General features: G+C 41.1%; 1 protein-coding gene across 1 annotated transcript; it reads right to left on the bottom strand.

Moving 5' to 3' along the window:
* Nucleotides 1–1,738: 1,738 nt before the first annotated feature.
* tsc1b (TSC complex subunit 1b) lies at nt 1,739–24,452 on the bottom strand. Its single transcript, XM_026174350.2, has 22 exons — nt 24,329–24,452; nt 18,564–18,779; nt 17,706–17,809; nt 17,302–17,454; nt 16,645–16,789; nt 16,322–16,476; nt 16,154–16,227; nt 15,898–16,076; nt 15,534–15,652; nt 14,303–14,465; nt 14,083–14,204; nt 13,605–13,698; nt 13,053–13,166; nt 10,776–11,415; nt 8,326–8,369; nt 7,198–7,364; nt 6,221–6,403; nt 6,011–6,121; nt 4,341–4,463; nt 3,821–4,008; nt 3,368–3,541; nt 1,739–2,774 (listed from the first exon to the last, which is right to left on the bottom strand). The coding sequence occupies exons 2-22, from the start codon at nt 18,670–18,672 to the stop codon at nt 2,102–2,104; spliced, it is 3,834 nt and encodes a 1,277-aa protein (XP_026030135.1). The 5' UTR covers nt 18,673–18,779; nt 24,329–24,452; the 3' UTR covers nt 1,739–2,101.
* Nucleotides 24,453–26,534: the final 2,082 nt, after the last annotated feature.

Genomic DNA, 26,534 nt, shown 5'->3' on the forward strand with positions numbered 1-26,534 from the left:
CAAATTGATACCTTTTTTGTTGTTGTTTTTTAACCAAATTAACACATAATCAAACCAAGGATATCTCCTACATTTTTATTTTAGTTTTACAAATTCACAATGTCATTTGTCTTAGTTTTTTTTTTTTTCCATCTAGTTCTAGTTTTTAAGTTTACGTTAACTATTATAATACTGATTCTGAGTAAGTTAACCATTTCAGATAACTTTTCAACTTACTCAATTTTAAATTTATTAAGTCCAAATTTAAAGAACTTGAACTTTAAATTTCTAGTAGCTTAACTGAGGAGAGTAAGCTTATTTGTCTACTTCAATTCGACTGGGAGGTGACTTCCTAAATTAATAATATTGTCAATGAAGATCAAGAAACTAAAATTCAGTCAGAGCTGAAAGTAAAATATTAACCCATTTGGTTTTGTCCAAAGATTAAACTCACAATGACCAGAAAAAAAAACAAAAAAAAAAAAACGAGGAAAACTCAGAACTGTAGTGCAAAACATTGAAGACGATCTTTATTGTTCACAGTTAAACACAAGCCACTGCTTTACGAACTTCCTTTTTTGCCATTTTGTCCCAGATTCTCCAGCTCCGGTGAGAGTCCTGATTTCTTCCTTCAGTTTGTGCTGATTGTACCTTCTGTCTTGGTTTCTTCTGTCTTTGTTTGCTGTAGATACTATGGTTGGCATTTAAAGTGGATTGTTGAACATGCTTTAGATAGCGAGGCAGAAGGAAAAAACAGCAGGAGTTCCCGGTGGACAACAGGATTTAGATGGACTTCCACAGCCAGAGTTTACTTCTAATACTTCCAAAAGGGGAACAGGTTACTCCATGTTTATCAGACCTGCAGAAAGGAAAACCCATCGGACAGAATATGTCTGTTTTCAAGCGTAGTGAACAAGTTGAGAAACAACACTTATGTTTAGAGATGACTGAGGTCAGCCAGAATGCAAATATATTGCTTGGCACTTTCAAAATAATCGTATTGAACTGAATGTTGTGATAAAACCTGGGTCGTGCAACCCTGTCAGGTCTGATTCAATTTTAGTTCATGTACCCCAAAATTAAAAAAAAAAAAAAGAAAAAGGGGGGGGGGGGGGGGGGCAGGGGGTGTAGAAAATGTAGCATTTATAAAAATTCATAAAAATGTTACCAGTTTCCAAATCTCATTCACTCACTTTCCTTTTTTGTGGAAATAATCATTTTTGTGTGTCCGCAGCACCTACACTTAAACATTTGGATGCAAAACCAATTTTCCTTTTAACAAAAACGTAAAGGTTTGTCGGAAATGTTCTGCTTAAACACAGGAACAATAAAGTGTGGGTTCAAAATGTCACTAGAACAAACCAAAAACTCAAGCGAACTTATATTCGAACTTTGATTAGAAGTGATAACTGATGAAAAATAAACAGTGTTTTCTTTTTTTTAGAATTGCTACCATTTAAATAGGAAAAAAAGAAAATGTTTCAAACAAAAACAAGAAGAAGAAAAAAAGTGAGTAAGCTGTCAGTTTACCCAAAATTCAGGTTTTCTGACTTGTGCCTTCAGTTACAGTCAAAGAGACAGTTTCTGCCTTCTCAGCTTATGCAATAGTGATGAGTGGAATTTTGCTCACAGCTTTTAGACATGATCTCTAAATATTTCAACAACAAACCGTCTGTTACTGTGGATAGCCACACCACCACAATAGAAAGTAGCTCCAATTTAGGTGAACTGACTTTCTAAAAAGTAAATAGTCAAGGTGTCCTGTGTAGGGAGCTTCATGATTCTTTATCACTGTTATCAGCTTCCTGTCAGTGAAGCTTTCAGCACCTTTGTTTTGTCAAGCGTAGCGTGCTCACTGGTAACATGCTGACATTGCTTGTATCACATTATCAAAATTCTTCAGGGAAATAAAGCATTATGAAAAAAACACAAACAAAAAAAACCCCCAAAATCAATCATAAGTAGAAGAACTTGGGGTGAAAATCCTGTTGTCCACCCAGAGTGACACTTAGGGAATGGGACAAATAACACTGAATTGCTGACATGTTCCTCTTGTCGATTTTGTAGCTCTTCTCCGTCATTAAATTTCAGTCTCCCTTCATACCGGCTCAGTCCTATGTCCCTAACTGTGCTCATGATGGGTCTCGTTATAGTCCATGATCTTAAGCTGCTGCTGCCGGGGGCGACTTGACCCTACCTGTACCCTCCCACCACCAGGCCCCGCCCCTGTCTTTCTGCAGAGACTTTCCTGCCTGGAAGCCCTCTGCTGCTTCGGCTCAGAGGCGGGCTCCTTGGTGGGCACAGTGAGAGGAGTAACAGGGGGAGGGGGAGGGGGAGGGATGGGCGAAGGTGCGGGGCTGACTGGGGCAATATAACTTGGGCTTATCGACTCCACGCACAGCTCAGTCTTCAGGCCGTGGGCGAGGCCAGCGAGGCGAGGAGGTGGCTGGTCCTCATCACACTGGCTCTCACTCTTGTTGCGGAACAGCTCACGTGCCCTCATGCCCAGGAAGCTCTTGGCACTGGGGTAGGAGCCCACGGTGAGTGGTGTGTCTGAGGCGGCCAGGGGAGTGAGCAGGCTGGCGTGGGGGCAGGACAGGGAGGGCTCCACCAGCAGGGGTGGGGCAAGTTCCTGACTGCCGTTGATGGAGTTTGCTGTTGACTTGGAAGAGTTGCTCGCCTTTGGTTGCCCTGGCGATAAAGTGCTGCCATTGCCATGAGGGGAGTCATGTGGTGGTCTGCTGTCTGTGTCCTCGTTGTTGTGAATGTTACTTGGTCCATCTGGCACGATGCCACTGTGGTGGGGAGAAAAAACATTATTTCAGAGTGGACCAAATAGCTGAAGTTCTTTTTTTTTTTTTAAATGAAAAGAAACAGTGAAACATACATTTTCCATTTTTTCCCTCCTCCAGGTTATTTATGAATAAATTAGACAACTGACATTTTTTTCCCCTTACAACTAAAGATTTGCAATGTTAAAAAGCCTATGAACCATCTATGATCCGCACAATAATAGAAGTTATCTATGAAATACTATGCTATCCATCCATTTGTGTCTGAACCAAAGTGTCAGACTCTAGTTTTCAGCTCTGCCGTTTTAGCACTAAAAAGAATATTATATAATTTGTAATGTACTAATAATACGATTTCACCAAACTGAGTGTTGGTGGATTTGCACACACTCTTACAGGTGCTTTATTATATGCCTTTAAAAAAAAAAAAAAGAAAGCGCTGTCACACACTCACACGCTGATGGATGCATTAGAGGCAACTCAGGGCTCAGTGTATTACTCAAGGATACTTTGACATGCAGGTTGGAGGAAGCAAGGACTGAAACACTGACTTTACTTTTGCATGGCAAAAAGTAACATCACAACTCCACTCTGACCTGGAGTCACAAGGCATGTGTGGGTCATCTCTGCCCTCTGGTGGTGAGCAGGAGGTGGTGCTGGCTGGAGCCTCCATCTCTACTCTGCTGTAGAGCTGCAGGAGTTCAGTCTGCAGCAGCTGAGTGATTCTCCTCTGAGCCTGATACCTGCTGTCTGAGGCCTGCAGCTCAGCCCTTCAAAGAAAAGAGAGAAGACACTGGTTCAATGTAGGAAAAGACAAACATGGAGAGAGAACATGAGACCAAATTGTGGGGGGAGCCAAATGTTTTGTTTGTAGGAAAAATGATCTTGCCTACTTGCACAACTAGTTTATGATCCGTAATAAAGTAGCGATCCATCTTCTCACACAAAGATTACGACAAACGCTAATTTTCAAATTACACAATGCTGCTTTAAGTTATACAGAAAAGAGTTACATTAAATTCTCTTTTTGTTTGAATCCTGGTGCTCACTTTGCTTGACATTTTACGTCCTCGAGGAACTTCTTTTGCTCTGCAATAAGGTGTTCCTTCTTGGAGAGAAGCGTCTCCAGCTCGGCGACTCTCTGCTGCGCTGCCTCGAGTTTCTGACCCTGAACCAGCAGACTCTGCCGTAGAGTCTCCACCTCCTTTCCGTAAGACACCTGCAGCATCTGGGCCTCCTGGGTGGTGGGTCACAACACAAGAAAAATGCATGAAAATGGGAACAAAATACAGATTAACATTTTCTGCGAGCCTTACTACAAAGCTGTCATATTCTACAAGGTAAGTTATCTGCAAATTAGCAGTAAGTGGTACATAAGCACAGTCATGTCTTTGTTTCAAAGCATTATGATTAGCTGACTGCCTGTGACTTCATTCACCAGAGTTCATATTGCCATGAAGTTGAAAATGCTTCACTGGGAGAGTTTTGTTTCACACCCAACAAACCCAATTAGTGTCCATTTTCACTTCAGTACGTCATCTCTGCTGTTCCCTGCAAACACACACATACCTTTGTGTTACTGGCGTCTGCGTGCTGTAATTCCTGCATGGACAGCTTATGTGCCTCCCCGAGGAGCAGCAGCTGCTTGTTCAGGAAGCTCATTTGCTGCTGGGTGCTCTCGCTGTTGCTCAGCTGAAGGACAAATGAGACAAACAATGATGATGGAGGGCAAATTAGCAATTATGCTACAAATACCCTGTTCGAAAGAATTTGAGAAAAGCAGTCCTTAATGATCTGACTCTGATAAACGTCCAATGAGTTGCGGCAAAAAGTCATGTGATATTTCAGTACACAGAGAAATCCAAAAGATTTCAACTTTGTTTAAATGTGTCACACTTTACAGCCATTCTGTGAAATCGTCCTAAGAAATTACTTCCCAGGTCGTGATATTAAACCATATGGCCATGGTCTTGAAGAATATCTTGACTGCCTAATAAGTGAGAAATTTAAGGAATAATTCAGAATATGGTGAGGCATCTTTTGCCTCTGCCAACTTGTACTTAACCTGAATATCGTGAACAAGGACCTTATATATGACCCTATGGATGCTGTCTGATCTGAAATGAATAGACGCCTCCCTGCTCATCAGGATTTCGGTTCAGTCTGGGTCAGAGGAGGGAAACAGACTTCAGACCAATCCCAGGAGCCAGAAAAAACACTCAGACCCCCTGTGTCGCTGACCCAAAAATAAAGAGGGTGAGATAATATCTCCAAGGCAACGAGCCCTGGGACAATCTGCATGTTTTTTTGGAGCTCCCCAAGTCTGACCCAGCTGTCTGCAAGCCTGCTCATGGTACTGCACAGTTTTTCCATTTACAGGAGAAGCAAGCACATAGAAAAATAGAGTAAAAACACAACCTGACTGTGTTAGGAAGTTAGTGATGTCTCACCAGTGGTCATATAGGTCTGTTGGCAAAGACACGTTAATGTCCCTGAAGTTGAGAACTTGCTCTGACAGAGAATGATTAGATATGATATAAGGATATCAGAGCTTGACTTAAAAAAAAAAAACCAGGTCAGGCACACATACCACTGGATTGGAACTTCCTATAGCAAAAGGTATAGGAAGTCTTAATATGAAAGGCAATCAAAGACTGTGGGGGGTGCACCTGCAGCAGCTTTAAGTGCAGCTGCTACTTTTAGATTCCTCACCACAGGCTTGAAGCTGGCTTAGAAAGTTAACCACTTCTCTCTCTAACTGACTCAACTTTCATTTCAACCCGTGGTGACTTCTACCGCTCAGATACCAGACAGCAATTTTTGAGTCAAGGAATCAGTTTTCAATCTGGTAAGGAGCACAATGTCTTCGACCTTCTCATGTTGGTGCACTGAGAATTTGTCTCCCAAGGTTAACCTGTGAGTCCTGCTGCCTAAAGACAAGCATCCAGTTTTTAACTACCTGAACCTTTGTACAGATGCACAACCCTGAACTAAAACCAAATTTAAATTTTGCAAGTCTTACAGAAGGAGTTACAGTGTGCTGTAATCACACCACGTACAGCATAGAGACACCTTCCTTTTTTCTATAACAAGTGGCAAAGCCACCAATCATCCACCAGGTGGAGGTTATCGCACTAGTAATGTAGCTACAAAGGTAGAATGTCAAACTATCAAAACACCAACAAAAGCCGAAGTTCTGACTGTGGTTTGAAATGATCTCACACTCTGTACTTCTTTACCTTGATAGTCATCTGATTCAGGAGGTGACCAGTGTGACAAACTTTGTTGTTGGCCCTTTGAAGCTCAGCTTCCAGTTCATCCATCTTCTTCTGATACTCCTGCAGCTTGCTCTGAACATGCAGGACAGATTTAGATGAATACCAAACTCTAATGTATACCGTATAGAAATGTTAGCACATCATAATATAAGAGTGAACGTGCATGTGTACCTGGAGTTCCTGGTTCTTGGTGTAGTAGTCGTCTCGACCCTGCTGCAGCTGTCTGATCTGACTGTGCAGCCTGGTCACCACCGTCTCCCGGTCCTCCCACAGCTGCCTGTATCGCTGCTGCTCCACTTGCAAGCTCTCCCTTAGAGATAGGATGTCCACACTCTGCAGGTTCAGCTGGTCCTTCTACACGCACATGCGCGCGCACACACACACACGCACACACACACGCGCACACACACACACACACACACACGATAAGCACAGAATTTTCTAAACCAGAAACTCAGATTGAACTGTTTTTGAATGATTTACAAAAATACTGGCACACGTCTCAATACAACCTCCTAGTAGACACACCAATGGTAACATATGTCGCCTGGTTCTCAAGTTAATGCATTCAGAAGAAACTTTACTCTGACCCTAACATCAAGGTCACGGAGCTTCGAACTCCAAGATTGCTATTAGATGCACTTGTGGTATCAATTTGAAGTTCCTACATTGCCTTGTTTTCAAGTTACCAAATTCACAAACTCTGGTGTCCATGCTGCCCTGCTGCTTGCCTGGTGGAGTGGGCAGAGGGGTAAAAAGTTATTCTTTTGGTTGATTGCGACATGGATGTAATCAAACACATTTGATTACTGGAGGCAAAACAGCCTTTGTGACTTCTTTGTAACTGTTATTTGTTGGAAACTAATCTGTGTGCAAACAAAACTTCGGTTACAGTTTCATTGGTATGTATGCAGATGACCCTCAGCTGATTAGACAGCTGGTATTATGAAATGCCCGAATGCCTCAGTGATTACTGAATGTCTCTGAAGAATTTAGATGAGCTTTGTCCCTTTTTTTATCGTTCCAAATGAAAATAAGCTATTGAATCAGTGCACATCTAGTGTATAAGATAGCTACATCACCTTTTGTACATTTTCAACACTGTTTGAAAGTGTTCAATCTGTGATAATGAGCACTTGCAAACTTGCCATGGCGTTGTTCTGCTCCTCTAGTGCGGTGGCATTGATGATGCGTCGGAGGAGGCGTCGGTTGCGGACGGCGTGTTGCTCCCTCTTGTAGCGCTCGTACAACAGCTGGTTGTGCAGCAAGAGCAGCTGGCTGCGCAGCGTGTGAAGCTCATCCAGCGGAGCTGAGCCTGAGGAAGCCCAGGTAATAATAATGTAATTAACACACACACACACACGACTAATTAGTGGAGTTAATTATTATTAGAGTGTGAAACACAAGATGAGCACAGGTAATGGTTTAGGTATAAAATTATATTCTATAATCTATTGCTTTTCCTAACTTTGCTAATCACTCACACGCAGTGGTATAAAGAGCACTTAAAATAGCAAACACCTTTTACAAATGAGTTCAGGTGTGCAGTTTAGTAAGAAAATGTGAATTTTTTTTCTTATTTTCAAATCAAGATTGGCATTTGTTTACATCATGATAACAGAACAAACATTTGATCACTAAAGGCTGAAGTTCAACAATTAAACAAGCAAAAGTAACTAGTACTATGGTCTGGTTGGCAGTTTGACGAATAACCTGATGTCATTACCAGTTATTTACATCATAAATATTATATACATTATGAATATTTAAAATTATGTCAAATAATAATAAAAATCTAGGAAATGCCCAGTCTAACTTTGAATACACGGCTTTGCTTATCAAAAAATGATAGACTAATTTAGTGAGTATGTGCTGGAAAGTTTGATCCAGGATCTTTACAGTCATCCAAGGGCTCCATGCCCATCAGCCACAAGTGAAGAGTGAAGTTTTGTTTTAGATGTAATTTGAAAGACGTGACTCCTATCAGTCAGCCAAGGGAGATTATCAGATTCCAGAGTTGTAATTATAGGTTGGCAGAGTTTTATTTGTTTTTCCTTTTTATGAACTGCAGCTGGAGAAAATTTGATTTGTGCGCTTAAGCATAAACAAAGGCAGAGAAGACATCTTACATCTCATTTCAAAATACTGCAAATGTCTTAAGACCTCGCGGCCAAACTTAGTCATGCATATTATTTATATACTGCTCCATCTGCAGTGTTGATAATGGCTTCTTTCATCTGTGTACAATGGTGTTCTGCGTGTTGTGAAGGATTTACCTCCAAAGTGTGTCCAGTCAGCTGACTTACTTGGCAAAGGTAATCTGTTAAAGAAGATTTTTTTTTTTTTTGGGGGGGGGGAACAAAAACAAAACAGGTCAGTAACATGAGCAGTTTTTGTCGTATTGTACTCTTAATCTGCCCTTTTTGCATTCTAAAAAACAAAACAAAGCCATGTAGTCACCGGTAAAAGCAAATGTTAGCACAGGTTAATGGCCTTTGCACACCGGATGCAAATAAAGCGATCTGACCAATCAGACCACTGTATTGGACAGCAAGTGTGCTTTAGCTCAAAAAGTGCACTTGTGCTAAATATACAATAATACAGAAATGACTCATTTTTTGTGATGAAAGTCAGTGTCAGAGGAAGCATCTGGATGCACCTCCTATCTTTCTAGCAGAACATTCAGTATTTTTGCAAACCAGATCACGCCAGACTCTAAGAGCCTACTCTGTGGGCTCAGTCTTGGGACTTATGTTCTGCTGAAGTGACAAGACACAACAGCTGGCTTGGCTTTGTCCAACAGTATCAAAATCTACCTAGCAGAGTCTAGAATTCACTAAATGTCAAGATATATCAAGACTGTTTATAAGAGCTATAATTATGCTCCTACAATTTTCCCATACGTTGTCCATATTTCCTCCCCTTACAGGTGACCACATCGCAGTAAAAATGGCATGCTTGTAACTTGTCTTATTTCTCTCTCTGCCTTGATTTTGACATGTGTGTGTGCCAACTTCATTCTCTCCACCTGCCTGTATTAACACAGATAAAATCTAAATATGGCAGTAGCAAGCAACTAAAATTGAATGCAGTCTAAATGATCTGTGCTTAGTCCTGGCTTTGCTGACACCGCTTGTGCTGTTGTATTATTGGCACTGTGGACAAGCCAGCTGTGTGTGTGTGTGAGTGTGTGAGAGAGAGAAAGAAAAGAAGGGGGAGGTGGATTTCAAACAATGTCATGCTTGTTCAAACCGGGTGTTTTCCTTTGGAACTGCGGTAATAGACTGGAAACAACCCAGAAACACTCTGAACATTGAAAAGCACATCAAAACAGACTCATGAGGTTCTTCAGTGTGATCAAGATGAGTGGCTGACTCACAACAAAGAAGTTAAAGAATGAATACCTAAACCACCGCAACATACATGTGTTACTTCAGTATTTTCATACTGAAAGTTGATATTTAATAACTTAAATTTTCTTTGAAACTGTATCCATCTAGCAGAGTTTGTATCACACTCACTAAAGCTAATCAGGAAAGGCACAGAGCTTTTCTGTGCAACTAAAACTACAACTGAAAATACAGTTTCGGTGCATCTAACCTCATGGCATGTGTTTCATGCCATTCAACAATGTTGAAAAAAAGGTTTCTGCATGCTTTTCAAAAGTTAATTTAAGATGTTTGACAGCAGAACACAGTAATAACTTGAGCAATGCACACTGATTATCTATTAAAACTAAATGTCTTCACACATTCTGATTTAGGAATCATCAACTTGAAAATGACACAAATGTTGTGGATTATGCAAAGGAGCCACAAACCCTCTTCTAAATACTTAATAATGTTGTGGGTGTTTCATTACGCCCAACATAACCAGCTTGCGGTCCACGTGGCACTGATGATGAGGTAACAGTGGAAATGAAAGACTCCACTGGCACCCTTTTTTTCTAAACAATTTGAACCTTATATTGGACTCAACTGGATAAAAAAAAATTTTTAAGTTTAATTTTTTTCCAAAACATTTAGAAATCACCTAACAATTGGAACCTCGTGTCCTTGCTACTTGCATTTCCCATCTGTCACCTTCTAATTGTCATTTCACCTCTTCTAAACAGCCTGTAATAGAAAACAATGCCGACTACATGTAGTAATGCATGTCTGATATGGTCAAAGTATTAGGACATTTAAAATTTATGATCTCTCACAAGTACTTAAGACTTTTAAAATATTTTATGGCTTAAAAATCAATTTAAATACTGGAAAGAGCTGAGCGGATCCTGTAGGAGTTGGAGATAAGAAATACTCAAATACAGGGACTTGACTTTTTACTCAAGGGGCTAATCTGATAGATTACTGGCTGCTGCGTTTGTAATAGCATTGTGAGGAAACTAAATGCAGTTGCTGCCATTACACATGACATTTTTAGAAGAAATATTTTTGGCAAATCAAACCATTTCTGGTCTGACTATAGCACATCAGAGGCTGGGTCATGACCAATTCTAGTCTTTTCATGCACAACAGAACATTTTAAACTATTAAAATACACTGTTGCTAATGTTTCCAAATAAGCTACAATCTATAGAATCTGTAGTGTTCGCAGAAGCTGTAGCAGCTGAGTCTACACAGGATGTGTGCAGGCACAGGATGGAGTGCAGGTCACCTGTGTTTTAGACCACAATCACTGTAGATATGAGTGTTAAAATGATGTAGACTTAAAAGTCTCTCACCTCTTGAGAACTTTGTCGTGGGCGTCACTTCCCTGCTGAACAAGGCGATCCAGCACCTCCAGTGGTGAAGCAGACACTACCCCTTCCTCCTCTCCATCCTCCAACCCCTCTTCCCGCTGCAAAAGTCTCTCCATGGTGACCTTGTGCGCCACCTCTGACGTCTTCTGGTGCACAAAGAGTGAAGCTGCCCTCGGCAAGGCCAGATCAAAAAATGACTCATAGGGAACCGGGGCTGGCGTCTTGCTGCACGGACTCGGGGAGAACATCCCAAACTTAGTCACTTCATCATCCGGGACAGAGGGGCTTTGGTGCAGGTGGTGCTCAATAGGAGTAAAACATGTGTGAAAGGAGCATGACTGCTCCAGGCCAACAGCTGAATTCCTTCCTTCTCCTGCTCCCGCTCCTCTTTCACTGCCAACAGTGCTGCTACACACGGTGTTCTCCGCTTTATCTGGTGTTGATACAGCATGATGGGTGTCCCGGACGGTGCCTCCAGGCTGGGTGCTGGAGCGGGTCTTGTCTCGTGTCTGACAGCCAGTCAGCGTTTCAGTGGTGTGATAGAAAGGGGAGTCAAAGCCCCTGACACCCGACAGCTCCAGCTTTTCTTCAGTGAGCTTCCATAGCTCCTCTGTGATGGCAGCTGCAGTAGATGGAGACAATGACATTCAGAATATACATGCAGGTTTAAATATTTCTGCAATCACAAAACTAGCGCCCAATTTTTTTTTTGTATTTTTTTTTTTATTATTTAAGAAGGAATGGATGTTTACATCTAAGCACCTAGCTTTAGAAACAGAGCTTGTGCCATTTGGCAGATGCTTCTGTTAAAAGTGGTGTTCGCAGCACTGCAGGTGCATTTATTTTTATTATAAGTGGCTCAAGTGGGATTTAAACCAGTAACTATGCAGAGAAAGCTCAACATACAGGGAAATAAACAGATGTGTTGGCATCCTGGATGTTTAGTTCATGAGCTGAGAATTGTCCAACTTAACTGGGGGAATCTGTTTATCAGAATGTTGATTTAATTAAAAACAGACCATCCTACTGACTCATTGTTCTTATATATGTGTTATCCAATTTTATTAAGGTGTCTGTTCTGAAAAATCAAATTACTTTGCTTTAAAGAATGCAACTAGTTTAAGGGAAAATCTATTGGGCTAGGAAGTACAGTTTCCTTAACTTTCCTTTCATTTCTTTTTGAGAGGCAGCGTAGGCCATCTCTAGTCGTATGACAACTGGGATAGGCTCTTGTCAAACATGGTTGTGGTAGTGTGATAGCCTGGGGCTGCTTTGCTGCTTCAGGACTTAGACACTGTAATTAATGGAACCATGAATTCTGCTCTCTACCAGAATATCCTGAACGAGAACGTTGGACATCAGTTCGCACCCTGAAGCTCAAGCTGGGGTGTGAAGCTGGATGATGATCCAAAACACACCAGAAAGCCTACCTCTGAATGGCTTTTACAAAAAAAGGCAGCAAAACAAGGGTTTTGGAGAGGCCTAGTCAAAATCTGGACTTGAATCTGATTAAGGTCATGCCAAAGCATCTCAAACAGGCCTTAAGAGAAAGGTGGGCCTCTCCAGTGATGTAAAACTTACTACAAATGCTCGACTGCAATTCTTACTGCCAGGGTGGCAAAACCACTTATTACGTTAAACAATTTAAAAACTGAATTTTACATTTACTTTTTTTTTCTTTTTGTCTAATATAAAAATGTAATGAGTTGAAACACTTAAGGGTGACAAATATGAAGAAGAAAAAAAAACAAACAAACCAAGAACTCTGCAGGTGTAATATTAAAGAGAAAAGGAGCAGACTGCTACATTAAGAGCCTCTCAGGATTATCAATATGGCTTTGATGGCTCCAGTGATTGCCAGTAGCAACCACTAAACAGAAAAGCCATATGACATTGAGAATTTTCAAATGTAGGTCTTGTGCCAGAATCACCAGTTCATACAGCTCTTTTGATGAATATGTGCCTGTGAATGCTGCTCAGATCCAATGTTTGAATAAAAAATGGCTAGCATGAATTTATTCAACATCTTGCTAGCATTTTGTGTGCATTTATAATTCAATAAGAGGAATGAGAGCAGCAGGTAGTCTGCCTTTAACACCATGTGAATAACTTGGGGAAACTATAGACTTCTTTTTTGTTAACCTCAAAATAAATATTTTTTTAATAGTACAGCAACATTTTCTTGGGTTGACTTTAGTCCTTGTGGCTTGAATTTGCTGACAATGTACATAAATGTGTTTCTGCAAGAAAGAAACTCACCCTCTTCCTTCTCTTTTTCTTTCTCTGTTCTCAGCTGCAGCTCCAACTCCTGTTTCTTCATGAAAACTGAAAGCTCTGTCAGAGTCATGGAGATGTTCTCTGCAGCCCCTGCATCTGATGACGAAAAACATGCCACATGTTTGCATATGGTATCAAAAAATGAAAGGAAAAAAAAAGAAGAAATACTTTTACCCTAAACTTGAGAAATTAACTATTAAACCTCTATAAATAGTAAAGCAGAAATCAAACACATTTTAGGTCATTTCAAGTAGAAGTGTGCACTTCACTCAGATTACAAATGTTTATGCTGTTGTAAAATATCCAGCATTTTAAAATTAGGCAGAACGGAGTCTTGCCCAGGAGGGGTGGACCATCAGATCAAATTACAGTTGTGAGTTAACTGCTTCATCTGGAGCTCCATCTGAAATGTATTTCAGTCAGACTGGTTTTCTATTGGATCATTCTGGATCTAATCCAAAAAGTGATGGCCTGTGAAGACTACTGTAAAATGAATGATAATAAACCGTATCAATGACAGACATCACGTCTAACCTTTGCTTGTGGCCACTTCTGAACTCTTCTCAGGCTCTTTTACTGGGTCTTGTCTCACCAGTGTGGGCTTTGTGCCTTCCCCATGTCTCCGATCCTGAAAAGTCACACACAGTTAACAGTCTCATTAGAGACAGTTTCAGGACACATCGATGGTTTGTTCCAGCTCTTCTTTCCCAGTGTAATTCTAAAATACATTTTAAATAAAGTTATAATTTTTCCCTCATTAAACATAATTACTCAAATCATATTGCCTCCTGCTGTTTTCATGTAAGGCACATTGAACTGTTCAACATATTAGTCATATTTTTTTCAGATTCTTAAGTGATTAAAAAAAAAAAGAAAACATCATAGTGTAATGAATAATCACAATCTGCCCACTGCCAATGACCTTTTGTAATTCTATCATGCAAAGTGTTTGGCAGGATTTCTAAAATCTGCATCTTATGGACATTTTCAGGATAGCATTGAGAGAGCATACTTTTCTTGGTGGACTGGACTGTACTGTGTTGGCTGGTAAGGAGATTACAGGAAAGTCATCTGATAAGGTGGGAGGCGGAGAAGACGTGGCTGGGGTGCTGGAGGCAGGCGTTCCTTTTCCTCCTGCTCGGATCAAAAACAATCAGCAGTCACCAGAAAAGACACGACAGGACGTCACGTCAGAAAACGGTACGGTACGTACAGCATGATGTAGCCTGTACCTGATGTGCAGTGGAAGCGGGTGGGAAGATGTGAGGCACTGTGGGAGAGCTCCAAGTTGGGCGACATGCCCCTTGAGGAAGGGGGTGTAGTCATGCCACACAATGAGGAGGGGCTCCACAGAGGGTCTTTCCCACCACAGGAGGAATTTAATTCACAGGAGTTCTGCAAAGAAGAGAGTCATTATTACTGTAATATAATAAAATTTGGGAAACAAACTGGTCTATAGATGATATACTGTTGTAGCTTAGTAAACAAAATTATTAGATCATTCTCTGTCATATATGGTGATTTGGTGCCCTCTTGTTATAAACTATAAAGTGGGGACTAAAACTTCCTGATGCATTTCGTCGCCCACACAGAGAGGGACACAGACCACCTGTGTATCACAATCAGCTTTATGAAAGATTGGCAGTGCTACATTAACTGGGGGCAATTTAAAATTGCACTTCTGGAGGAAGCTTGACTATCCTCATTTTGCAGGACCATTCGCATGCCCATTTGCCTGGATACCTGAGTTGAGCTTCTCAAAAATTACAGGATATTTATTATTCTAGAATTTAAAATACATCTCAATTGGCTGGGGTTTCTTATTCTGTTAATGCATTGTAAGAATTAATTTACTGTCAGATGGTAGCTTGAATGAACTAGAAAACATTGAATAGTGGCTGAATAGTGGAACAGGTGGATGTGGGTGAAGCAAGCCAAGTAAAAAATGGCGGCTCTCACGTGTTTTCCAGATTATCCATCCGTCACAGTCGTGGGAGAGAAAAATTCTCAGACAGACCCCAGGGGGCAGAAAAACACCCAGACCCCTCCTTCATGCAGCTGGTCCGATAATAAAAAGGGAGACAGCATCTCCAAGGCAACAAACCCTTTCCAGCTCTTACGGAGTGGTGGCAGGATAAGCATAGGGGCATGAACCTGACTCTGCCCGCCAGCTGATTTTAGGGACTCAAAAACACTTTTTCTTTGCGTTTTTCAAAAACATGGAGGACAGCTATTGTTCTTTTTGAACTCATTCATAGGGCTTTCTGGACAAACAATTGCCTAACTCTGTCTGACAGGTGCTATATGGGGTGTAAACATGACCCTGTGTACAACAGCCAGCATCAAGCAGAAGCTTAACAACAACGTGCTCTGGCACTACCCTCTGATCATCAGTTACTGACAAACCCTGTGTCCTAAAGCAACAATTATGACAGATTTTGATCGAATTATGGATGATCTTACCTGCCGTCTGGAGGTCTGTGGGCTGCGGTACGAGGATTGTGTCCCTGAGAAGGGGGGCAAGGACAGGGGTGGGGGTAGAGGCTGTCGTGGAGTTGAAAATGGGGTTGAAGAAGTGCTTCCTGTTGTCAAGAAGACAAATGGTATGAACAAGCCACTAATGGATCCAGCCAGCAACTTTCAGTCTGCTCTTAGGACACCACTGTTCCAGTGCTCTTTAAAAGCTGCTCCAAGTAATGCTTCAAAGTAATACTTCAAATGATAAAATGTTCTAACCTGAGCTATGGTTCTTGATGCAGATGCAAAAATGCAACATGTCTATTATTATTCTTACTCGTATCAGTATTGTTTCATATGCAAAACTGACCATAGCTACTGTGGAGGTCTGGGTAGGGGCTGGAAGTGCAGTCCTGTGGTCGCAGGTGGATTTGGGGGTAAAAGTTCTCAGGCATGGTGGCATAGCCCTCCTCGCAGGAAGCCTCCTTGGGGTCTAGAGACACTTTGGCACATTCAATGACGATATCATGGATTTCATACTTTTTCCACCTACAGAAAAGCAGAGCAATGTTAGTCAAAGTCCTGCTGGAAATACAGAAAAATTAAATAAATAAAATTTGTCTTACCTGGTGGGGTCAAGCTCATGATCCTTGGTTCCCGTCACCAATTCTGGATGAATGCGAACGTGTTCAAGCATCGGCTGAAGGTTGGACACAAATTTAACATCCATCATCACTTTGCTTCCAACTCTAATGAAGAGCAACAGATCACTGCATCTGAAGTAATGCGCTTACCTTAACTACTTCCTCAAAGGTTTCCATGTTCTCCTTCATGCTGTAATGGGAGCGCAGGTAGGACACAAAATTGCAAGGGTACATGCCATAGAGACGGTGGAAGAGGGAATAGACGCTGGCGTGTAGGTGGATTAAGTAAACCTCTGAAACATGGCCTTAAAGTGGGGAAAAAAGGGTTAGAGAGACAAAAACCTAAGCTTGCTCAGCGCCTATAAAAACACCCCTTTACCTCCCACACAACTGGATCAAGACCCTTAAAAATGAACTAGAAAACATTCAAAAAGCCGACAACATATTTTTGAGACATGACAGGAAGTTCCTACCTGGATTTTTCAGGTTCCACGATGCCAAACGGCCAAAGATGTCAAAATACTCCCACAGGTGTTGTTTCCCAGCTTGAGGGATCATGGGCAGCAGAGTGATCAGCACCAGCACTCCAGTGATAAGCACAACTACATCTGTATCTGTCTGCCATGATATCAAGGTGAAAGTATTTAGGTTTAGGGCACACAAAAGACATTACATAGGACAATCAAAAATCTTAGGCTTAGCGTATTAGCATACAATTTGCTGACAAGCTCTAGTAGAGCTAAGGCAGATTTTGTGAGGTTTGGGGATGGGTATGTTGTAGCTATTAAAAATAATACAAGCCAAAGTAAAATACAATAAATATAATACAATTCTTAGCCTATACTCTGTAAGTAATGTTGTGTTTAATGATGTTGTGTCTAATGGTTTTTAATGTAGACATTTAAATACTTGCTAGTAACAGCTCAAAGATGTGTGTATATGAACAAAACCCAGGTAAGTAACTGCTTTGAAAGCAGAAAACTAAACAATCTACTGCTTTGTGTGCTCACTAGAATTAAATCCATTCTAAAAGCTGCTTGGATGAAAAACTTCTGATCCGCATCCATCCACACACGACTCGGTGCCTTTACAAGATTTCTTTGTTCATCGAGTCGTATCTGGGTCGTTACCTTTAGGCATTTGAGCAGTGAGAGTAGCAGAGGGTATCGAGCAATCTTGTGGATCCAGGACGGCTGCTTGCGGACTACATGGCCGAGCAGAGTGAGGGTGGGCAGCCGGCAGGCCTGTTTGGTCATACAGTCATTCATCTTATCTAGAAGGTGCTGTGACAGAAGGACATTAGGGTCAGGGTAGCAAACACAATCAGTACTCAGCACAGGCAGTTAGTCTCCTTTTTAAAGCATGTTGAAACTAATCTGTGACAATATAAGCTGCAACTTTATACAGGACCATAATGACCAATCAATACATAGAGTTTAATGTTTCTAGAAGCAGTGCTTTTTGTTTTGTTGGTTTTCTTTTTTTTTTTCCACCCACGTCACAGGTAAGCTACAACAAACAAACTCCACCTCACCTTATCATGTGGCTCTCTGACAGATGACAGGATATGCACAGCCTGGGCGGAGTTGGTTTCTAAATAGTAGTCCACCAGCGTGTTTAGCAGCATGGACCCACGTTCTTCAAGGAAAACAGGGAGGAGATTTTGAATAAATATGCAGTGAGGTAAGTTAAACCAGGTGATAAAGCAAGCATTATTAAAAGAATGAGATGCAATCGGCACAGAATGGCCAAGGTTATCAAAGTTCAGTGGTTTCCCCACACACAGATTTTACTTTTATGGGCTATTGATACCCAAGTACATTTTGTGATGTATTATTTTATCTGTCTGAAAAGATGATGCAATTGCTCAAGTAGCAGTATCACTGCTTACCAGCTAGCTTCCTTTCTCCTACTTCCTTACAGCCAGGTTGACTAGGCTATCTTTTTCATGGTCATATAGCCTTCAGCTGCCTCACAAACTCAACCTCCACGTTCCTGGACTACAGCTAGCAATGGAAGTCCATATTCTAGTCTAATGGCCAATTTCTGCTTAAGCTGGTAATCTATGTTGCAAATTACACATTGAGTCGACATAGCCTGCTACGACTACAACTGGTGTTGAAGGTTACATCGCAGGGTTAAGAGGGGTTTCCGGTTATGACCTAAGTTAACCAAGGCTGCAGAGCAGAACAAGGACTACCATTGCTAGGTGCAACTTAAGAGAGTGGATCAGAGTTTGTGAACAGAATGAGAAACTCACTGAAGAAGCACAAGTATGCATATAATTTTTAATTATTTATTCTGTTAAGTTGTAGTGACATCACACACACAGGGAGAAAGAAAGCTGTGCCCAGAATAAACTGTGCTGACACATAACAAGCCAAGTGCCTACCAGTGCTGAGCTGCTCATTGATAAGGCCTCTGATCTCTTCTAGCTGGTGGAGGTCAGAGGTCTCCAAGAGTGGGAGGAGGTCCCCCACATTTGGCTGCTCCCTGGCCATGGTGGTGGCAGTGCTGGACGTGGAGGCAGCGTCTCTGTCACGGCGTCCGTCCCCACTTGCCTGGAGGACTCCTGGGACCCACCCACCAATACAGTCTCCAGGCACCTCTACAATGCACCAAGATCAAATCAAAAACATTTCCAAGAATGTGTTTAAGCTCTGATCCAGGATTACTGCTTGCGTGACAATATCAACGGTGTAATGGGAAGCAGGGTTTGCAGTAAAGAGAATTCTCTTAAATGGGGAGAGAGAAAAAAAGTTAACCCTAAATGAGTGGACTTCTCTTTTGTGATACCCACAAGAGCTCTGATTTGACTAACATAATGGCCTTGTCATCGTATCCTATCAGGTGAGGGAGGTGTGAATGACAGACAACGCAGCCATATTTCCATGTAATTTCAAGTTATAAGCAATGAATACAACGTCTCTGCTGTAAAGACACGCAGTGGTCCTTAAGTCTCTCAATCATCCCGCAGATGAGGCCAAATAAGGCCTTTAAGAGGGCCACATAAAGCAAAATCAATTATTTTTCTGTTATTTCTGATCGTTTGCGAAACATAATTGTGTTCGTGTTGAGTTTATGAAGCCAAATTAACATGTTATCAAAAAGTGCAGCACCAGAAGGCATAGAGGAATCCTCTATTAGAGCTAGTCAGTCTAAAATTCCTCTAAGCAGGAAAAACCCTGACTTCACGATGCCTGCTTAGTACCCAATAAACTGGTGAGGATGGTGGAACATTCACCAGCCTTTCCTTCTGAAGTTCTAACTGGATGCTATTGTGTCAATGTTTTCACACAATGGCAGCCAGTTAGAAAGAAGATGGCTTAAAGGGACGGTGTCCCTAAGGGAAAAGAATATAAAACCGTGGTTACAGTTGACGCGGTGCTCAGAGTTTATGCAAACTGTGACGTCAACATAGACCAGTAACCATTTATACTCAAGCCTGAGGCACACTGGACTCCTTACAGTCTTCTCCTAAACAACTAAAGAATCACCATGTCAGTGCTCACAAAAGAAAAAAGAAGAAACAGAGAAATTGTTGAGGTTTTCTACAGAATGCCCATGTGTTCTAACCTGGAAGCTCAGGCCATGCCAGAGTTCACCCCCAGGTTTAACACCACTTTTGAGGAGCCACCATTTTTAAGGGTCAAAGGCAAGAATATACTGCCAGTTCATGAGGATGAAGTAGTGGTAGCACCAAAGCCAGTATAAGATAAATAAGGACCACTCTGGGCTATGCATCATGGGTCCAAGAATAAAAGTATGGAGTCAGTATAAGAGATCCCTATTATATAAAATATCTGAAGAGATTAATAAGGTTGAATTAACAGTGTGATAACATTTTGAAAACTTGCATTTACTATAGTTTCAGAGCAATAATTTGGTAATAGTTTGAAAACGGCAAAAAGTGACACAAACAAACCAAACAGTTGATGATAAGATGTGGCTCAAAGAAATGACAGAGTTCATGTTATTTTTCAATTATATTAAACAAACCGACTGTTTTCCTCTGCAGACATTTTAACTTTGTCACCGCAGAGAATGCAGAGTTTTTACCATTAATCAAACGTCCAAGGAAGTCGTGACAATTTGACAATGGAGCCAATTCATAATGTTACTTAAACCCACGCTTTTTCCTACAGTGACAAGGCAAAAATCTGGAACAAGCCTATACATTTTGCTTTTTGAAGTAAGAAAATTAAATCTTTTCCTCAGGGAAGCACAAGCTCAGCAGGCTATAACCGTTTTTCCATCAAAGTCCTGAACCACACGCAGCTTTATTGACACAAACACACATAAACCACCTCACTTGTCAAACATACTGCGGGACAAATAAAAAAAAAAATTTAAAAAAAAAGGTCAGAGAACGGACTTGGAGCGGATTAAGCAGTGTCGATGGATCCAACTATGTGACCTGCTGCTAATCTGACCTCAAGAAGACAAGAAAATCCTTTCAAATCCTGCCTGTTTACTATCTGAGCTTTAAGTGAGAAGTTGTTTAATTTATATTGAGTATACACAAGTATGTGCTTTGAAAAAACAAAACAAAAAAAACTTAAATACAACGGGACCTAATGTGTTTACCATTTCAGGGGATAAGTCTGTTTATGTTGTCTGTTTAGGCTAGACGCTGAGTCAGCTGTTCGAAGTAAAGGAGGCCAAGGAATCCTCGCAAATCTCCATCTGAGAAACGGGCATTAATAATACTGATAGACAGGCCATTAGCATCAGGGTGTCTGCACCCAGCAGCTTCTTCCCCAAAAGGAATAATGAATCAGCACCAGAGATCTCATTCAAGCTCTTAAACCACAACCCCTAACAAGTTAGAAAATGATGAGACTCTTGTTTGTTTTTGGTAGCTCACAGGGTGTAAACTATCAGTGCAAAAATATTGAAGCTTTCAACATGGAGTCACATGCTATGAAACCCAAGATAACAGGAGCTTATCCGGAGAAAATAAATGAATCGATATCCAGTGTATTTCCACTGAAGTCATGTGTCACTTCCCCTCTGGATGGAAACGTGACAATATTAGTCGCTCCAGGATGCTCCCATTCAAAACAAATTTTAAAAAAAAAACCCGAAAATGCACGATTAACATTTGCACATGTTCCCGTTTGTTCACTCACAGGACAAGTCACAGCCCAGTTTTCTTCTTTTTTTTCTAAATCAATTAACTGCTGAGTCACGGGGGTTGAGAATTGGGGTGTGGAAATGAAGTCTTGCAGGGACAGGTCAGTGGTGTAAACAAGAGTTAGCCTCAGTGTGATCTCAGGCAGCTTGGGAATGCTCAGGAGCACACAAAGAAGCTTTATGCAGCCCGAGCGCTTCCATGTACACACTGAAAATTACATTTGGCCGAGCGCGAGCTGTTAGCAGTAGCCTTCTATTCTCCTGCGTGAATATTTAAAAGAAGAAGGACATTTGCCTTCTTTATGATGTGGCTATATGGTCCGTTTGAATAAGTTTTTAATCAGACACAGTTTGCAGAAGTTTACTGGACTGAGCAAAGATACAACTAACTTTCTATTCCTGAGCTATATAATGGGTGGAAAATAATGAAAAATGCCCCATCAAGTCTTCCCAGAGCTAAAATTGCTTCTTTTGTTTAACAAACAAACCATCCCACACCATATTAAATCTTACATGAACTTTTAAATCGGTGTACATCTATTCTTATCATTTTCTTACCATCTGGTATTTTTTTTTAAAATATAAATCATCCAAAAAAAAAAACAGCAAAAATGTCTGTCACAATTTACAAGAGTCTGATGTTAAATGAGAAAACAGTATTATGTTTAATACAATGATTAATTACTATAAATGTAATAAATTGTGTTGGACTAATTGATTAAATAATGGTAGATAAAATAGAAAAGCAGCAGGTCACCACATGCAAATATGAAACTGAATGAACTGAAAAGACTCCACATTTAAAGTATTTATATGAAACACGTGTGTGTGTGTGTGTGTGTGTATATATATATATATATATATATGTATATATATATATAATTAATTCAGACTTGTTGTGCACACCTACATAAACTGTCTTTAGGTAATGTTGTAAGAATGAGATCTGGATGTTGTACAACGTTATGCTTCCTTCAGAAGCTAAGGCTACACTTACTAATATACTGTGTTGGGGTAGGTGAGGGGTGCTGTCTGGGTAGTGTACATGTGAGGCCGAACACATGACACCCACTTGCTTGCTGCAAATTTACCAGACAATTATCAGCACCACTGGATGTCACACAGACTTTGTAACACTGTCAAATGTCCGCTTAGCTAAGCTGGGCATTTCGGGGCAGAGTCTTGAGGAGTTTAGTGCTGCACAACTAATTAAAATTTAATTTCTTTCCTTCACAACAACATCCTGAAAGAAAGAAAACACCTCAAACACTTGAAAACAAACTCTAAACAGTTATGACTGGGTGGCTATCATTTCAAAATTCCCAGAACCAGAAATCCAAACAGGCAGTATGAGGCCATGTCGGTGGCTGGGAGCTTGTGGTAAACTGCATTAATCTGAAAACAGTCAGTATTCCCTGGAAATAGCTCGGACCTTTTCTCACCATGACAGAGGGAAGCCTTGGTGCCTAACTCTTAAGTGCTGGTGCACAGTATTCCCATTTTTTAAAATGAGTTATGTGCAAAAATAATAATAATAACAATAACAATAATAATGATGATAATTTGAATTAAATAAAAATTCTGCATAGATAACCAAACCAGGAAATTCTGCAAACCTGGCTTTAAGTATTACTGACATTAGTCACATCTATTTATTTTTTTCCATCCCATGCATGCTGCTGACCGGAAAAATGAAAAAGGTCAGCTGCATGCATGGGATGTGGTTCATTTTATATTGCCTGGGAAATAATGAGTATATCACACATTAATCTTATCTCCTGGGCACCAATCTGACCAGCTGTCTAAGGACATCTATCATCAGCTCAGCACAGTAGTTGCCATTTTCGTGTTGCTAATTCGTTGAGAGCTTATATTAAAAACAAATACCTACAGAGGACCGGTTCAACTTGGGACGCTGCCATTTCTGGAGAGACACGAAGCTTATGTCTTTACACATTTATGTCAAGACTGTGAGCATGCACAGAAAGAATGCAGGTTAAATCACACATGGTCTAAAATATTTGTGAAAAGCTTTAAATACCCCTGTGAAACCCATTTATTCATGAACATGTTGTTAGGGTGGCTTACAAATGAAAATAAATGACTGAGATGAATAAACATGAATGGATTCTAAAGAAGTGTCACATATAAACATTTATCCCTTCAGGCAATGTGTTAGGTTAGTGTTTATATATAATGCAAAGGCCCAGCTACCAGTGCTGGAATTTTAACAGCTTAGCCAATGTGACAGGCAGAAATGAGAGCTCGAGGGGGTCAAAGTGTGAAACTAGTGACCCATTTCGTCTTTGGAGTGATTGAAAAAGCTGAGGCGTTGACAAGCCAGCAAAAAACAACAGGATATTAATGGCTGGTGTGACAATAGAAAAAAAAACTGCTGAGGTGAATTTGAGTAAACTGCTGGCTGTAAATGAGACGCTGCAGAAAGGAGCAGCAGATCTGTCACAGGGATGAATAGCGAAGCGTGAAAAAGCAAATAAAAATACACAAAGGCCGTAAAGACTGGAAAAATACTGACATGGAAGAGGAGGGCCGTGCAGAGCCAGGACAGGCCGAGATGTGGAGCTGAAAAGCAGCAGAGCTCCCCGCTGTATGTGGACTGACCAGAGGCTGCTGCTTGTCGTAAACAACTCGCAGGGAACAATGGGCAGGGTTGGGTTGACTTTATCCGATTATAAAACTATGCAGACGTCTCCTCTCTGGCAAACTGAGCACTGCTTTTGTAATACATAAACAACAAAAGCCAGATAAAACCAGAACGAAACGCTTAAAGCCTTAACATCTACCCATCACAGGTCTCCCCAAAAACAAGTCAGTCCCACCGCTGAGAGCTAACGTTAGCTGGGAGCTGCGACCCACACTCGGCGGAGAATTCACTCTGTCAGCCGCATTCAACCAGCTGAGAAACAAGCGAAACTAATCGCTTTCACCAAAACGTAACTTGTGCGTTGAAATTCGTAGTGAGAAAAACAGACGAGATGTAAAAAAATCGGACCTGTTTACCTGTTAGAGTAGCTGCACTCCACAGGGCGCCGCCATCTTGAACAGCTCACAGCCCATCCCACCACAGTGTGCCTCCGCTGTCAGCCTGCATGCAAAAATAATCCCAGGCGTTGGAGCACTGCGCGTCATGACCGCAACTTTTACCACTCGAAATCAAATTACATCTAAAAAAAAAAGAAGCTCCAACTCTCTTGCTCGGCATACTTTACCGCTAGAATTAGCATTTACAGACGTTTCTCGGAATGAATAAATAAATAAATATATGATGTATGTAAACATATATATTTATCTATATTTTCAAAGCTAAATAAAGCTTATAATATTTTTCAATCACCCAACTGGTGGAAGAATGAAGCCTGCATGCAGAGAGTGAAATTGTATATATTTTTATTATTATTAAATCAGGTGGCAGTAGTTGGTAGAAATATATGGAAGCTCATTCGTGCCATAAAAAGAAAACCAAAATTGATAAATAATTAAAAACATAAAAAATAAAAGATATAAAAAAAAACAGATAAATAAATAAATAAATACTGGTGAAAATCCACCATGAAATACAATTATTTTTCTTTAACCTGAATAATTAAGTCAAATGTATGAGGCAGGGTTTTTTTGTTTGTTTGTTTGTTTGTTTGTTTTTTTACTTTATACATTTAATTATATGCAAATACACATCAGGGCGGCCCAGTAATTGAACACATGCCTGCACACCACTGGTCAAAGCTACTCCACACGATCTAAAATCAAAATCAAATCAAATCACTTTTATTGTCACATCACATGTGCAGGTACATTGGTACAGCACATGTGAGTGTAATTCTTGTGTGCGAGCTTCACAAGCAACAGAGTTGTGCAAAATACAATAATGTAAACAAGCAAAATACAAGAATGGCTACATCTGAAACTAATAAATATATGTACAATATATAATAGTATATGCATTTCTGGATGTGTATACTAAATGTTTTTCTACGTGTGTGTGTGTGTGTGTGTGTGTATACACATATTTTACAAATTAAATAGAGTAAACAATAAATAAAATATATAAAAATATACAGAGTTGAGACATGTGCAAAACAGTGGCATTTATATACAGTATGGAGTGCATAATGTTAAAGTTCCAGTAGTGAAGCTGAGGTGTCTATGACGTGTTCAGCAGTCTGATGGCCTGATGGAAGAAGCTGTCTCTCAGTCTGCTGGTACGGGACCGGATGCTGCAGAACCTCCTTCCTGATGGAAGCAGTCTGAACAGTTTATGGCTGGGGTGACTGGAGTCCTTGATGATCCTCCCCGCTTTCTTCAGGCACCGCTTCCTGTAGATGTCTTGGAGGGAGGGAAGCTCACCTCCAATTATCCGTTCAGAGCACCGCACTACTCGCTGGAGAGCTTTGCAGTTGTAGGCGGTGCTGTTGCCATACCAGGTGGTGATGCATCCAGTGAGGATGCTCTCAATGGCACAGTGATAGAAGGTCCTGAGGATGCGGGGGCTCATGCCGAATCTTTTCAGTCTCCTGAGAAAGAAGAGGTGCTGCTGCGCCTTCTTCACTGTTTTGTTTGTGTGTACTGACCACGTAAGATCCTCAGCCAGATGTACACCAAGGAACCGGAAGCTGCTCACTCTCTCCACAGCAGCGCCGCTGATGGTGATGGGGGTGTGTACTTCTCTGCACCTCCGGAAGTCCACTATCAACTCCTTTGTCTTTGCGACGTTGAGGGTGAGATGGTTGTCTTGACACCAGTGGGTCAGGGCGCTGACCTCCTCCCTGTAAGCCGTCTCATCACTGTTGGTGATAAGACCCACCACTGTAGTGTCGTCCGCAAACTTCACAATGATGTTGGAGTTGTTAGTGGCTGTGCAGTCGTAGGTGTAGAGTGAGTATAGGAAAGGGCTCAGTACACACCCCTGTGGAGCACCAGTGTTCAGTGTGACGGGGGATGAGGTGATGCTGCCCAGTCTGACCACTTGGCGTCTGTCAGACAGGAAGCTAAGGATCCAGCTGCAGAGGGAGCTGCTCAGTCCTAGATCCTGCAGTTTCCTGTCCAGCTTCGAGGGAACGATGGTATTGAATGCTGAGCTGTAATCTACAAACAGCATTCTCACATATGTGTCTCTCTTCTCCAGATGTGACAGGGCAGTATGTAGTGTCAGGGCTACGGCATCATCAGTGGACCTGTTGTGGCGGTATGCGAACTGTAGAGGGTCCAG

The sequence above is a fragment of the Astatotilapia calliptera genome, chromosome 7, assembly GCF_964374335.1.
Source record: "Astatotilapia calliptera chromosome 7, fAstCal68.1, whole genome shotgun sequence".
Lineage (NCBI taxonomy): Eukaryota > Metazoa > Chordata > Actinopteri > Cichliformes > Cichlidae > Astatotilapia > Astatotilapia calliptera.

Bases quoted from the DNA above. Each gene is read 5' to 3' on its own strand.
- tsc1b (XM_026174350.2), bottom strand. From the start codon at position 18,672: ATGGCCAGGGAGCAGCCAAATGTGGGGGACCTCCTCCCACTCTTGGAG. The intron at 16,077-16,153 runs GTAAGACAAATT...GCTTTTCTGTAG, and splicing joins CATGAGCTTGACCCCACCAG to GTGGAAAAAGTATGAAATCC. The intron at 14,205-14,302 runs GTACAGGCTACA...TGATCCGAGCAG, and splicing joins CCGCTTCCACTGCACATCAG to GAGGAAAAGGAACGCCTGCC.